General features: G+C 38.0%; 1 protein-coding gene across 7 annotated transcripts in view; it reads right to left on the bottom strand.

Moving 5' to 3' along the window:
* C2CD6 (C2 calcium dependent domain containing 6) overlaps nt 1-15,914 on the bottom strand; it is a 147,836-nt gene that overhangs the window by 65,170 nt on the left and 66,752 nt on the right. For 6 of the 7 annotated variants that reach the window (XM_042995068.1, XM_042995067.1, XM_042995071.1 and 3 more), the window contains one exon: nt 13,277-13,606. The exons of the other annotated variant lie outside the window; for it this stretch is intronic. In XM_042995068.1, coding sequence (XP_042851002.1) covers nt 13,277-13,606 — 330 coding nt within the window. The remainder of the gene's footprint in view (nt 1-13,276; nt 13,607-15,914) is intronic. 7 annotated transcript variants of the gene reach the window in all.

The following is a 15,914-nucleotide window of genomic DNA, read 5'->3' on the forward strand; positions in this document are numbered from 1 at the left end:
CACCCAACATGGGGCTTGAACTCATGACCCTGAGATCAAGAGTTGCATGCTCTACCAACTAACTCAGCCAGAGGACCCTAACCACACTTTTTAAATTTTGTTGCCTTTGCTCTTGATGTCCTATGCAAAAAATAATTGTCAAAAACAAGGAGATTTTTCTCTTAAATTTTCTTCAGGAGTTTTGAGATTTCAAGTCTTACACTTAAGTCTTTAACCCTTTTCAAGTTAATTTTTGTGAGTGGTTTCAGATAGGGGTTTAATTTCATTTTTCTGCATGTGTTTAAGTTTTCATTTATTGAAAAGACTGTCCTTTCCTCACTGAGTATTCTTGGCTGCCTGTCAAATATTAGTTGACTGTATATGTGTTGGTTTATTTCTTGGCTTTCTATATTTTATTCAGTCAGTCTGTGTATGTGTTTTTCATACCACACTGTATTGATTACTATAGTTTGTAATGCAGTTTAAAATCAGGAACTGGTTGGGGGGGGGGTCTAGTTTTGTCCTTCCTCAAGATTGCTTTGGGCTCCCCTTTGTGGCTCCATAAACATTTCAGGATTGTTTTTTCTATTTCTCTGAAAAATGCCTTTAGAGGTTTGATAGGTATTGCACTGAATCTATAAATGGTTTTTGTAATAGGGACATTTAAGCAGCATTCCTTTTTCCGATCCATGAACATGGGATTATCTTTCCATTTATTTGTGTCTTCTTCAATTTCTTTCATTAGAGTCCTATGTTTTTCACAGTACAAATCTTTCACCTCCATGGTTAAATTTATTCTTAAGCATTTTATTGTTTTTGATGCTATTGTGAATAGGATTGTTCTCCTTATTTATTTTTCAGGTATTTCATTGTTAGTATACAGACACACAATTAATGTTGTATATTGATTTTACATCCCCCAAATTTACTCAATTCATTAATTCTAACAGGTTTTTCTGTTGCTTCTGTTGTTGTCGATGAGTCTTTAGCATTTTCTACATATGGGATGTTATCATCTGCAAATAAAGACAATTTCACTTCTTTCTGATTTAGATGACTTTTATTCATCTTGAGTAATTAGCTAGGACTTCCAGTTGAGTGGTAGGACTTCTATGTTGAGTAAGAGTGTGAAAATGGGCACCCCTGTCTTATTCTTGATGTTTACAGTAAAAGTTTTCAAACTTTTACCATTGAGGATGATGTGAGCTGTGGGCTTGATATATTTTGGCCTGTATTATGTTGAGGTATGTTTCTTCCATACCCAACTTGCAAAGATATTTTATCATGAAAGAAAGTTATATTTTGTCAAATATTTTTTCTTCATCTATTGAGATGATCATATAATTTTATCTTTAATTCTGTTAATGTGGTGTATCACATTTACTGATTTGCATATATTGAACCATCCTTCCATCCCAGGGACAGATCTCACATGATCATGGCATACAATCACTTTAATGTGCTATTGAATTCAGTTTGTTAAGATTTTGTTGAAAAATGTTGAGTCTATAATCATCAGGGATACTGGTCTATAGCTCTCTTTTATTGTAGGGTCTTACCTTACTTTGGTATCAGTGTAATGCTGACCTTGTAAAATGAGTTTGGGAGTTTTTTCCTATTTAATTTTTTGGAAGAGTTTGAGAAAGACTGATATTCATTCTTCTTTAAGTGTTTGTTTCACCAGTAAAACCATCTGGTCCTGGGCTTTTCTTTGTTGGAAGCTTTATTATTTCAATATCCTTACTCATTATTGATCTGTTCAGATTGTCTATTCATGATTTCGGTATAAGTTGTAATTTTTTTAATGTTTACTCATTTTTGAGAGAGAGGGAGACACAGGTTCTGTTTCTAAAATATAATTTATTGTCAAATTGGCTAACATACAGTGTATACAATGTGCTCTTGGTTTTGGGGGTAGATTGCCATGATTCATCGCTTACATACAATACCTAGTTCTCATCCCAACAAGTGCCCTCCTCAATGCTCATCACCCATTTTCCCTTCCCCCTGCCCTCCCCCCATCAACTCTCAGTTTGTTCTCTGTATTTAAGACTCTCTTATGGTTTGCCTCTCTGCCTCTCTGTTTGTAACTATTTTCCCCCTTCCCTTCCCCCATGGTCTTCTGTTAAGTTTCTCAAGTTCCACATTGAGCGAAAACATAGGATATCTATCTTTCTCTGAGTGACTTATTTCACTTAGCATAATACCCTCCAGTTGCATCCACTTTGCTGCAAATGGCAGGATTTCACTCTTTCTCATTGCCAAGTAGTATTCCATTGTATGTATAAACCACATCTTCTTTATCCTTTCATCAGTTGATGGGCATTTATGGCTCTTTCCATAATTTGGTGATTGTTGAAAGCACTGCTATAAACATTGGGGTACATGTGTCCCTATGAATCAGCACTCTTATATCCTTTGGATAAATTCCTAGTAGTGCTATTGCTGCATCATAGGGTAGTTCTATTTTGAAATTTTTGAGGAACATCCACACTGTTTTCCAGAGTGGCTACACCAGTTTGCATTCCCACCAGTAGTGCAAGAGGGTTCCCGTTTCTCCACATCCTCACCAGCATCTGTAGGTTCCTAAGTTGTTCATTTTAGCCATTCTTACTGGTGTGAGGTGGTATCTCAGTGTGGTTTTGATTTGTGTTTCCCTGATGATGACTGATGTTGAGCATCTTTTCATGTATCTGTTGGCCATCTGGATGTCTTCTTTGGAAAAGTGTCTATTCATGTCTTCTGCCCATGTCTTCACTGGATTATTTGTTTTTTGCATGTTGAGTTTAGTAAATTCTTTAGAGATTTTGGATGCTAACTCTTTATCTGTCATTTTCAAATATCTTTTCCCATTCTGTCGGTTGCCTTTTACTTTTGTTGATTGTTTGCTTTGCAGTGCACAAGCTTTTTATCTTGATGAGGTCCCACGAGTTCATTTTTGCTTTTAATTCCCTTGCCTTTGGAGATGTCTCGAGCAAGAAATTGCGGCAGCTGAGGTCAAAGAGGTTGTTGTCTGCTTTCTCCTCTAGGGTTTTGATGGTTTCCTGTCTCACATTTAGGTCTTTCATCCATTTTGAGTTTACTTTTGTGTATGGTGTAAGAAAGTGGTCTAGTTTCATTCCTGGAATTTTCCAGGAGAGAAAAAAGAAAAAAAAAAGAATATAAAAGAGTGAAGAAAGCCTATGTGAATTATGGAATATAACCAAGCCAAACAATTTACATATCATTGGAGTCCCAGAAGAACACAGGGAGAAAAGGGCAGAAAATATATTTAAATAAATGATGGATGAGAACTTTCAAATCTGGGAAAAAATTTGGATATGTAAGTTCATGAAGCTTGTAGGTCTCCAAATAAATTCACTGCAAAGATATCTTTTGTAAGACTCATTGTAATAAAGCTGTCCATTATAAAAGACACAGAGAGGATTTTAAAAGCAGAAAGAGAAAAACAATTCCTCACATACAAGAGAACACCTATCAGGCTATCAGTGGGTTCCTCAGCAGGGACCTTGCCAGCCAGGCAAGTGGGAGATGATATATTCAAAGTACCGAAAGAAAAAAGCCTGCCAACCAAGAATATTTTACTCAGCAAACCGTCCTTCAGAAATGAGATACCTTCCCAAACAAACAGAAGCTGAGGAAGTTTATCACCTGCCTTACAAAAAATGTTGAAAGTAATTAAGCTGAAATGAAACGATAATAACATAAAAACATATGAAAATACAAAACACACTGGTAATGGTTAATATACAGTCAACATCAGAATAGTCTAACACCATAATATGATGGTGTATTATCATTTAACTCTAGTATAAAGGTTAAAGGACAAAGTATTAAAAATAACTATAGCTACAATAATTTGTTAACGGATTCATAGAGGTAAATTAGAAGAGGTAAATTGACAAAAAAAACCCATAAAATGTGGCCAAAGAATCAAACTGAACCACTTTCTTACACCATACACAAAAATAAATTCAAAATGGATCAAAGACCTGTGAGACCTGAAACCATAAAAATCCCAGAAGAGAACACAGGCAGTAATTTCTTTGACATTAGCCATAGCAACTTCTTTCTAGATATGACTCCAGAGGCAAGGGAAACAAATGCCAAAATACACTATTGGGATTACATCAAAATAAAAGCCTTCTGTGCAGTGAAGGAAACAACAACAAAACTAAAAGAATGGGAGGATATATTTATAATGACACAACCGGTAAAGGACTAGTATCCAAAATATATAAAGAACTTATCAAACTCAATACCCCCAAAATAAACAATCCAATTAAAACATTGGCAGAAGACATGAACAAACATTTCTCAAAAAAAAAAAAAAAATAAATAACAAGACATACAGATGGACAAGAGACACATGAAAAGGTACTCACCATCACTTATCATTAAGGCAATGCAAATCAAAACAACAATGACATACCACCTCATACCTGTCAGAATGGCTAAAATCAACAACACAAGAAATAGCAGGGGTTGGCGAGGATGTGGAGAAAAAGAAAACTCATGCACTATTGGTAGGTATGCAAACTAGTGCAGTCACTATGGAAAATGGTATGGATGTTCCTCAGGAAGTTATAAATAGAACTACCTTAGGATCCAACAATTGCACTACTATTTACACAAAGAATACAAAAATACTAATTTGAAGGGATACATGCACCCTGATGTTTACAGCAGCATTAGCTACGATAGCCAAATTATGGAAAGAGCCCAAATGTCCACTGACTGATGAATGGGTAAGGTATATATACATACATACAATGGAATATTATCAGGCATAAAGAAGAATGGAATCTTGCAATTTGCAACAACATGGATGTAGCTGGAGTCAAAATAATACCATAACCTGAAAAAGTATCAACCAATAACCTCCAAAAGTGTCCCAAAGTCCAATGCTAGGAGAAGGTGGGATACTTGCAATGTAAACTCTCTCACCACAATATAAATGGGTCAATATTTGACAGGAATCCAGTTGGGCATGCAATGGTGGCCTATACATCAGAAACTTCACCAAACTTGACTACTTTATGCCCAGCTATGAAGGTGGATGTGTTGCTGTGCTGAGTATAATAATAAATCCAGGCAACAGTGGTGGCAATCTGGGGAGCAGAAGTTCAATCAGCAGCTTGAGTCCAGTCAGTCTCATCAAGAACATGCCCTTACTGTATAAGTTACTCAGATGGTTCTTTTCATAGCAACAATTTGGTTCTACAGAGTTTGCAGCCCCAAAGAGAAGTGCGTTTAACGTGGCAGTCTGTAGTTTTCCAAATGATAATCAGGTAGCTAAGCCATTGGCTATAGCCCAAAAGTAAGCAAAAATCTAACAAAGTTCTCAAGAGGAGTACTGGCCAGAGTTCTCCCAACTGAGTGAAATAACCACATCCATTTTTGCTTCTGAATAGCTGGCCCTTAAACTAAACAGCCATAGTAGCCCATTGAAACCATTAGGTTTCAGCTTAGCTGAACCATCAGTAAATTTTGCCCAAGCATTTAGGGGCAGCTCTGTGAATCCAGGACTTCACTGAGACAGTGGCTTTGCTTCAAGTGGCAAAACAAAGGATAAGTTTTGGGCCCAATTCAGTAGCTGCTACTTTTTCATGCAAAACCAAAACCTGCCAGGACCAGGTGAGATGCACCCCTGAACATACTCCTACCATTTGGCCAGAAAAACCTGCTGGTTTAGGCTCCACTCAAAGCATGTTGAATGCCTAAATGAGGCACATAAAGTCTCTCATGCCCAGAGTTAAAAAATATGCTGGGCTTCCTTTTGGGTGGTAGGTAACTGAAGAGACATCATGTTTTCTTTGACTGCCAAAGGAATTGAGTGTTGTGATTCTGTCCACACAGTCCCAAAAAAATCTTTTTGGGAAGCAGACCCTTGAATTTTTTAGGGTTTATCAGCCACTCCTGATGGTCAGCCAGGGCCAATGAGACTGAGGCTTTTGACTTGTTAATCAACAGAACATCTTTAGAAATTAGAGGGTGGAGGCACTCACTTAAATCCTGGTCCACGCTTGTGGCAAATGACAAGGACTTCTGTACCTGTGGGAGTACCCTGAATGGGAGAATTTCTTCTGATAATTTGTGACTATTTACAGTATAAGCATATAACACATCAATTTAACTAAATGGTTAGTTAGCAGTAGAGCTATAACAGTACAATGAATCAGCAGAGAGGGTCCTACCCATAAGGTCACTTTAAATTTTTTCCCTACTGCAAGTTTTGCTCAAACCCTATCAGTTGATTTCTGATATTTTTTCACCTCTTGTAACATAGATTCTCTTGCACACTAGGGGCTACAATAGCTCTTTTATAGCCATCAGGAGATTACTTCCAAACTGGGAGCACAGGAAGAGCAAGGGTGTGAGGGAAGCTAACCTCTGGGGGATATCTAGAGCAACTAGAAGGCTTTGTTTTCATTTTGGCCCTTTATCTTAATCTCAAGGTTGGTATACCCCCTGCATTGTGCACCTCCCTGCTTCCAGAGTGTCTGGGCCACAGGAGCTCAGATCCAATCACTGGTAGAAAGTAGCAGGTAAGTAGGTGCCCTGGCTAAGGAAGAAAATCATATAAACTAGGCTTGACCTTCAAGTGTCAGTGGTACAGGAAAGGTGGTGTTGGCAGTGTACAAGATAGTGTACCAAGTGCCATCAGTCTTGTATGGTGGATATAGCTATAATGACGATATCTGGAACAGCTGAAATATGGAAGCAACAACTGGATTCAGTTGATGATAACTTTAAGCCGCCAAATTCATTAACAAATCCACTGGCCATACACACAGGGTTGTGGTATTGAGTTAATTGCATCTCTTACTTTCCAGGCTGCCTTGAAGTCCTTAATGAAGGCTGTGATTTCCCTTTTCTTTCTAGGATTCTATAGCATTTCTGTTAAGTGCACAGGGAGACAAGTTGGGTGGCAATTTACATGTCCCACCAGCACTTCTCTATAGCTCTTCCAATTCCTATGGAACTTATGGGATGGAGACAAACAAGTACGTAACATAATAATCCATACTACATATTCAGATGTGGAAACAACAACAGTACATTCAATTGACCTAAAGAGACCCATCTAGTTATGTTAGTTCCCTTCCCCATTGTGAACCCTGACCAAACCCCATAAAGTTGAACCCAACTAATTCTTCCTTCCACAGCTCTGGGTAATATAGAGATTTGAACATCCATAACCAAAAAAAGGCATAAAAGATTGGGCCCCTACCCTGTGAAATTCCTCCAGAAAACTTGGATGGCTGCACAGAATCCCCTTTAGGGACAGGAAGACCTTGGCCCCACCTTTAATCATGTTTCTCTTTAAGCCTCTGGGCTCAGCCTAAGAGGGAAGGGAAGTGTCATGGGGTTCAGAAGAAGGCAACTCCATACCATCTAATAAGACGTCACATGTACTGAGGTCTGCCCAACACTGTATAAGGCAACAAGGTCTTCATAGCTGATATTCTCTATTTCACCTTTTGGAATTATTTCACTCAAGAGCTATAGCCACATTGCTTTCTGGATAGGTCCATGTGGTTGCGTCCCCTCAAGTTACTTAAGCTTGCCTTGCATGGTAGTCACCTACTTTGTGGAGCCTACTTCAATCCAAGGCATCTGCTGTCCCATTACCGTGATGACATCCCATAAATTCTTCCCCAGTTTCAACATAAGGGCTAAAGGAGTTTTCCAAGTCGCCAGAGCTGACTTAAATAATTTATATTTCTTTGGGTCAGAAGATCATTTTCATCAGCATTACATGCACAATTCACGGCAGTAAGTGCCCAAATACTAGTCAATGCCTATTATGGTTTCCCACAAGAGTTTATCTGTCTTAGGATAATCTCCCAAAGAGGGTCCAACCTTCCTGTAGCAGCCAGAACTCATGACAAAAAACTCAAATATCTTACAGTTGTTTTGGAATGGATGGAAGATTATCACTATACATGGCTCCTATCACTATATACTTAGGTATAAGATGGCCCAACCACTGCCATTCTTCCTTTACAGGTATTACACAACCTGCATCCTCATCTCCCAAGAAAATGAGCCAGAGTTCTAATGATACACTTGGTTTCTGCCCATAGCACTCATAAATTTCCTATCATCCTCACTGTAGGTATGCATCTCTGTAACTGCTGTCAAAAAAGATATTCTTCTGCTCACTCAGGACAGATCTTAATACTAAATGGGATGACTGAGAGGGCTCATCAGATTGGCAAGGATGTCTCCCTACCTGGAGGATAATTAGAAACAACCAGGCCAATCACTGTTCAGGCATGTTTTTAAATCTATTTCCCAAAACATAACGTGCAACCATCTCTTCAACAATCCAAAGTACAGGACTATTTATTGCCTGATTAATTATACAATTTGGTCACCACTTTCCACCAATTCCTGTGAGCTTCCCTCAAATCCAATGATCAGACCACAAAGTCCTCAAATCCGTGTCTGTCAGTATCCCATCTTGTCACCAAAGCTGTCAAGAATGTACGCTGCTGGTAAGCTAATTGGTTAGCCTGCCACAGCTTCAGGGAGGCTAACAGAAGAAATTAGTCTCCTGAGTTAGAAATAAAAAATAGCTTATTACTCAGAGCAATCACAGTAGCCAGAGTATAAGCATTTTTGCATCATTTTCTCAAGCCCTGATTCTCAAGGTAATGCAAAGTGGGCCAGATAACAACAGCACATGTGATGGATTATGTTACAGGAAAAGAATCCTATACCTCTCACAAGGACCATGGAGAATGTTTCCCAACAATATGGAAAGATTTGTGAAATGATGACATAAATATTAACTATTAACACTGGATGGTGGAATTATGGGTTCTTTCTTACAATGGGAGGGATTGCTTAAATTTTAATAATAAGTATATATCATTTTCAACTCTGTATTTTAAAAATGCATTATGAACATTTAGGTCAAAATGACCGTTTGAATTTTTACAAAGCTGCTGCAAAATAAGCAAAGAAATGTAAATATAGGACACTGTGTATCAGCTACTTCAAATTTTTTAAAAAATCCAGAGCTAAAAAAAAAAAGAGGAAAATCTATATGTATACTAGAAAACTAGTAGATTACCAGTTAGAGTTAGGGCAGAAATTAGAATTCCTCTAAAATGGTTCAACAAAAGAAGCTTAACATTAATGAAAGGCATATTTATGGATAAGGAACCAATAATAAATGTTGAGAGAAACACTGAAAAGATGTTACCACTCCAGCAAGGGCCCAGTGATAGCTGGAGTCATGGAGGTGGGGCCATTCAGCTGGAGCCACAGATACGAAGGAAAATTCATTGCCAGAACCACAGCAACAAAGCAGGAAAACAGTAGGACAGAAAAACGCAACCTTTCTTTTCCCTATTGCCCTCTAATGTTCTGCCAGTGTCTGTCACTTACTGCACCTAACTAGAAGTCAGCCAGAAAGAGAGTCTGGTAAGGCATTCCATAGCAGTCATCTTCCTGGGGCATAAAACAGAACAAAGAAAGGCAGACCATAGACTGGGGTGGGGACAAGATGGAAAATAATAAGTACAGATACTCTCCACAATCCAAAAATGTTTCTATAAGATATAGTCAAAATGAAAACAGTAAAAGGCTAACCAATCCACCTGTAATTTACCATATTCAAGTAAAAGCTTGATTTGGAAGAAAGTGGACAGAACTTTCTACCCCTCGATGAAGATGCATATTTCTTCAAGCTCATGGTATCTGCAATTAGTCCAGCTGCCCAGCTAAGTTAAGGAATGCTGGCTCAATGAATATAAAAACACTGAAAATTCAGAGATGTTCTCTGGTAGTATTGCTTCTGGTTATATATAATTTTTTTCCTGTTCCTCACAGACAAATAAAAGCCTAATTACTAAAAATATAAAATGACTCCTTTCCCTTCGTCTGGTATCCAAAGATTTAAGTAAACTATCTCTGACAAAATCTACCTCAGATACCACTTTACAAACATATCTTTCAGAGAATAGTATGAGCAAAGAGAAAAATGATTAGAACTTCCAAAATTATGTTTCTAAAGATATATTATGATCGGTTGAAAAAGTCCCCCTACTCCAAAAATCATAGAAACAATTTTTTATCTCTATTTTTATAGTCCCAATTAGTTTCAAGAATTCATAGATGTAATTAGATAAGAAAAACTGATTTCCAGGTGAAAAAAATATTGAATTAAAAAAGAAAGTGGATAGGGGTGCTTGGGTGGCTCAGTCAGTTAACCATCTTAGGTCATGATCTCATTGTTCATAGGTTTGAGCCCCACACTGTGTGTAGAGATTACTAAAATAAAGAAAACTAAAAAAAGATATTTTTGAAAAATATTTAAGGTAGTGTTTCACAGACCCATTCATCTACACAAAAATATTCTAAGTATCTTAGGGTGGCCTCTTAGATCTCTCTCCTGGACAAGAGAACTTCTAAGATTCTTAAGGATACTGTACTACAGCACCTTGGCTCTCACTTAAAGGTAAATAGTGGATATTCAGGAGTGTAACAGTTGCCTAAGATAATAATTTGATATACAGGAAGCCTACAAAATCTTTAAGAATCATAGCATCTGGGACAGAAGCAGAGATAATTTAAATGGAAAGAGGTTTTTGAACCCTCCAGTTTCTTCAAAGAAGTCACAGGCTGCAAAGCTACTCAGTTACAAATACAAACTCTTTCTCAGGGAAAAAGAAGCTAAAGCCAAGCCCCAAGGGCAGAGGCAAGAAATTCAAAATTACTATGGCCCACTGACTGGTGTATGCTTCACCTTCCCCTTCTTCCACCTTTGGAATATAAGTGCCTATCCATTTCCCTGTTCTTTACTCACTATGTATGTAGGAGACAGATAATTGGTTTCTTTAATTCACAGTCTTAAGACTGAGAGGAGCCATACTCAAGAAACCTCATCTACCTGGATCTGATTTAGATGCTGAAATTCTATACTTCAAGACTAAGCCTGATGCAGTAGTAATAGCATGAGACCAAGGATCTTAGAAGGGAAGTAAGTATAGTTTGCATGTAGGAGGCACATGAATTACTTTGGGGTAGAGATAGTTCATTTGTGGTGGTTAATCTCCAAATATGGCCCCAATGAACACTTTCCAAGATTCATGCCCTTGTGTAGTCCCCTCCCATACTGAAACAGAACTGAGCCTAAGACTTGCTTTAACTGACAGAATTTAGTAGAAATATTCCTGTGCTAGTTCCAAGACTAAGTCTTAAAGGAGACCTGAAGCTTCTGTTTTTGTGTATTAGAAGCCCAAAGCTGCCACATCAGAAATTCAGCTGCCCTGCTAGAAAGACCACATAAAGGGGCTGCATGGAAAGGGAAAGGGATAATCCCTAAGATTACACTGTGGGGGGTGCAGGGTGAGTGTGGAGAATAGATACATCAAACCAGATAGTACATGCATCCCAACTGAGCCCAGATTTACAGCTGTTCCCATCAAAGTGTAAGACATATAAATGAACCTCACGAGTGTTCCAGCCGAATCGAGCTCCTAGATGATTATGGGCCCAGCCAATATTAAGTGGAGAAAAACAACTTCCCAGCTAAAGCACAATCAACCCACAGAATCTTGAGAGATAATAAAATGGTTATTTTAAGCCACTAAGTTTTGGAGTGGTTTGTTATGCAGCAATGAATGAAAGCTGAATATTCTGGAAGTCAGAGTAAATAGAGAAATTAAAAGGCAAACTACAAACTATGAAAAAGTATGTGCCATGATTATATCAATGGTTAATATCCTCATAATGAGAAAGAGCTCACTGTGAAACCTCCACAGGATCACCAAGTAGTCAACAAAATAAAATGGACAAAGGACATGATCTGTCTACTCATTGTAGGGACAAGCAAAATGGCCAATAAGTATGAAAAAGTTCTTATCATTATTCAAAAGACCATTAATATTCAAATACTACGGGTGAGAATATAGGGAAATTCTTTCTGGAGAGCAAATTTGTCAACATGCCATTTCTATGAATATAGCAGGGGACAGTCACAGACCCAAATACTTAAGCAAAAGGATGTTAGTTAATTCCAAACTTAATGTCCAACAATACAGAAAATATATAATTGTTTAAAAGAATTACTAAATATCTATATTTGAGGATATTCTGCATCTTACAGATTTTTAAGGAAACTCAGATAACATGTTTATAATGTCGTTTTAAAAAGCACAGATAAAATTATACACACACACATATATAATTTGATCCAAGTTTTTTAAATAAATGAAAAATATAATTTTACATAACCAGGCCAAAAGGAAATAAAACTGTCAAATGTAGCAGTAGGATTGTAACTACTTCTATTTCGTCTTTCATGCTTCTATTTTCTAAATTTTCTCTAACTGTATTACTTCCAAATTCAGTAAAAACAAGAATGTTATTTGAGAATAACTAGCTACTTAAGAATAATTCCCCAACTAGAGATATTTAATAAAGTTATCTTTTGGAATTAGGAAGAGAATTTAGAAATGACCTGATATGATGTACCATTCAACAGATGAGGAAATAAGTCTAGAGATTTTAACTGCCCAAGCTTGTTGAAGTATTTAGAGGCAGAACCTTACTTAGAATCCAGATTTTTACCCACTGATCAGTACACATTTTTCTACTGCTTTATGAGCTACCTATAACAGTGATTCATGTAAGATGTAAAGATCTAAGTAGAATAACTGTAATTTTGAGAAAAGCTTTAACCCTTTGAATTTATATTCAAATCATTCTCATTTTAAACTATAAAATTATTTGCAATAAGGATATATGTTATTTCCTACAAGTTTTATTAAAAACTTCCACTGAAATCACGTCCCAAGATTTTAAATTTCCTTTGTATTTACATTTTGTTATTGTTGTTACACATTCAGATGAATTTTATACCCACCCATGAGACTAGTTTGTACTACAGGTATCTCCAATCACTTTTTTTTTTTTCAAGGCTTTTTCCTCCTTACTTTATGGATATACGCAGGGTAGGTATGTTTAATATACTTAGACACACCTCCGCTTGGAGGCTTTTGAATGCATTTTCAATTTATTTGTGTTTTTTTAATGAATTATTTTGTTTTTCATAGTCTTATACTTCTGATACGAGGGCAGATACCTTTAGTTCAAGGTCTTCCTCTGGATCTTGGCTTTGAAACCTACCTTTTGATTTCGAATCTGGGGAAACTAACCTTGTGCTCTTCCTTCTAGCTAATCTTATAATGTTGCTTTGCCATCTAATTTCTGCCAGAGATGAATCTAAGTTCCTCTTCTTTATTTTACCTGGATATATATAGCTAGTTTTCAACTTTACCTCTGATGCAGAGGAGTCTGTTTGTGAAAGGCTTTCCACATCTTTCATATGTGGTGGAAATAATATATTTTTCATTTTTCCCTCTGGCACAGCTTCTGACTGGTATTCCTTTAAAAACAATGTTTTGCTCTCTTCCATTACTGTCAGGCTAGGAATAACACGCAATGGAGTTTGCTTTGGTGACTCATCTGTTTTCTTTGTTGACTCATCTGTTTTCTTTGTTGACTCATCACTTTCAGGAGCAACTGCAATAGTATCTGAATTATCTTGATCTGACTGGTTCAAAGTTGGTAGAAGAGTAAGGTCTTTCTTATCATCATTATCCTGCAACTAGAAAATATATCAATAAAGCAAAGCTACCAATAACTAGAAAATATATCAATAAAGCAAAGCTACCAATTAATCATTACTGACTAGAAAAGATTTAAAACTAATAGTACTGGACTTAAAATAATTTATACCCTTATCCTTTATCATAACAAGTTACCACCAATGTTTGTCAATTGTTACATTCCTTATTAAAAGTGTTAAGAAATTCTCTACTTGCCTGAAACCATGGACTATAGAATATTATCCATTAAAATGATCACACAGCTTTATAAATTAGTGGTTCTCATATACTTAGATTTTATAAATCAGCAACATCTCAAAAAAGAAAATTGAGGGGTCTAACATTTTGCTGTTATTATGCTACACCAATATATCATAAATAAATAAAATTTTACCAGCAAAATAGCACAAAGAACATACCATTAAATCACAACTATATAATAAAATAAAGGAAATTTTAATAGCAAAATAGTACAAAAAGCACTATCAACAAATAAAGGACAACCTGTTAAGCCAAACAAATTTAGCTCTATGAAAAATTCTCTATAGAGACTATTTAGGGAGAAGATGGCAGCATAGGAGGACCCTGGCCTCACCGCGTCCTGCTGATCACTTAGATTCCACCCACATCTGCCTAAATAACCCAGCAAACCACCAGAAGACTAGCAGAACGGACTCTCCACAGCCAAGCATAGACAAGAGGCCCACAGAAGAGGGTAGGAAGGGCAGAGAGGCGGTGCGCACTACATGGACTGGTGGGAGGGAGCCGGGGCAGTGGAGGGGCAGCCCGCCTGGCAAGGCAGATCCCCCGAGTCTGGCTTGCAAAAGCCGAGGGGCCGGAGGGAGTGTGTTCTGACAGCCAGCGAGACTTAACATCTGGAATGTTAAAAGTCAACAGCTCTGTTCTGAGAGTGGGAGGGTGAGAGGACACAGGGAGAGAGAGGTGTTGAGCCCTGAAGAGAGAGCTCATTTCTGCAGGGAACAAAGGCGCTGGCCAGTGCCATCTCCCTCTTCCATCCCCCAGCCGAAACCCCAAAGGGAATCAGTTCCCAGCACCAAACATGCTTGCATCGTGCAAACACCCAACACTGTTCTTCTGTGGATCCATCCCTCCAACGGGTCGGCCCCCCTCCCTGTGCTGCAGGGCCCCTCCTGCAGGGGACCACTGACGGCAAAGTGAGCTGAGCCTGCCCCTCCTGCCCCTGTGCACCTTGCGGATCCACCCCAGCTAATATGCCAGTTCCCATCAAAGAAGCACCACAACCCTAGCAGTGTGCAAGTAGCCCAGACAGGGGCCACACCACTCCACAGTGAGTCCTGCCCCTGGGAGAGGGGAAGAAAAGGTACACACCAGTCTGACTGTGGCCCAAGCGGTGGGCTAGGGACAGACATGGGGTCTGACTGTGGCCCTGCCCACCAACACAAGTTACTCCAGACAGCACAGGGGAAGTGCCCTGCAGTTCCACGCCAGGATCAAAAACAATTTAAGCAATATAATGGAACATGAATATTAGTCATAATTAGAATAATAGTCATAAAATTAATAGCTGGGCTTGAAAAAAGTATACAGGACAGCAGAGAATCTATTGCTATGGAGATCAAGGGATTAAGAAATAGTCATGAAGAGCTAAAAATGCTATAAATGAGGTGCAAAATAAAATGGAGGTGACCACAGCTTGGATTAAAGAGGCAGAGGAGAGAATATGTGAATTAGAAGATAAAATTATGGAAAAAGAGGAAGCTGAGAAAAAAAGAGACAAAAAAAATCCAGGACTATGAGGGGAGAATTAGAGAACTAAGTGATGCAATCAAATGCAACAATATCCATATAATAGGAATTCCATTAGAGGAAAAGAGAGAGAAAGGGGCTGAAGGTGTACTTGAACAAATCATAGCTGAGAACTTTCCTGATCTGGGGAAGGAAAAAGGCATTGAAATCCAAGAGGCACAGAGAACTCCCTTCAGACGTAACTTGAGTCGATCTTCTGCACAACATATCATAGTGAAACTGGCAAAATACAAGGATAAAGAGAAAATTCTGAAAGCAGCTAGGGATAAACATGACCTAACATATAAAGGGAGACCGATAAGACTAGCGACAGACCTATCCACTGAAACTTGGAAGGCCAGAAAGGAATGGCAGGAAATCTTCAATGTGATGAACAGAAAAAAATATGCAGCCAAGAATCCTTTATCCAGCAAGTCTGTCATTCAGAATAGAAGGAGAGATAAAGGTCTTCCCAAACAAACAAAAACTGAAGGAATTTATCACCACTAAACCAGCCCTACAAGAGTCCTAAGGGGGATT

Source organism: Panthera tigris, chromosome C1 (assembly GCF_018350195.1).
Source record: "Panthera tigris isolate Pti1 chromosome C1, P.tigris_Pti1_mat1.1, whole genome shotgun sequence".
Lineage (NCBI taxonomy): Eukaryota > Metazoa > Chordata > Mammalia > Carnivora > Felidae > Panthera > Panthera tigris.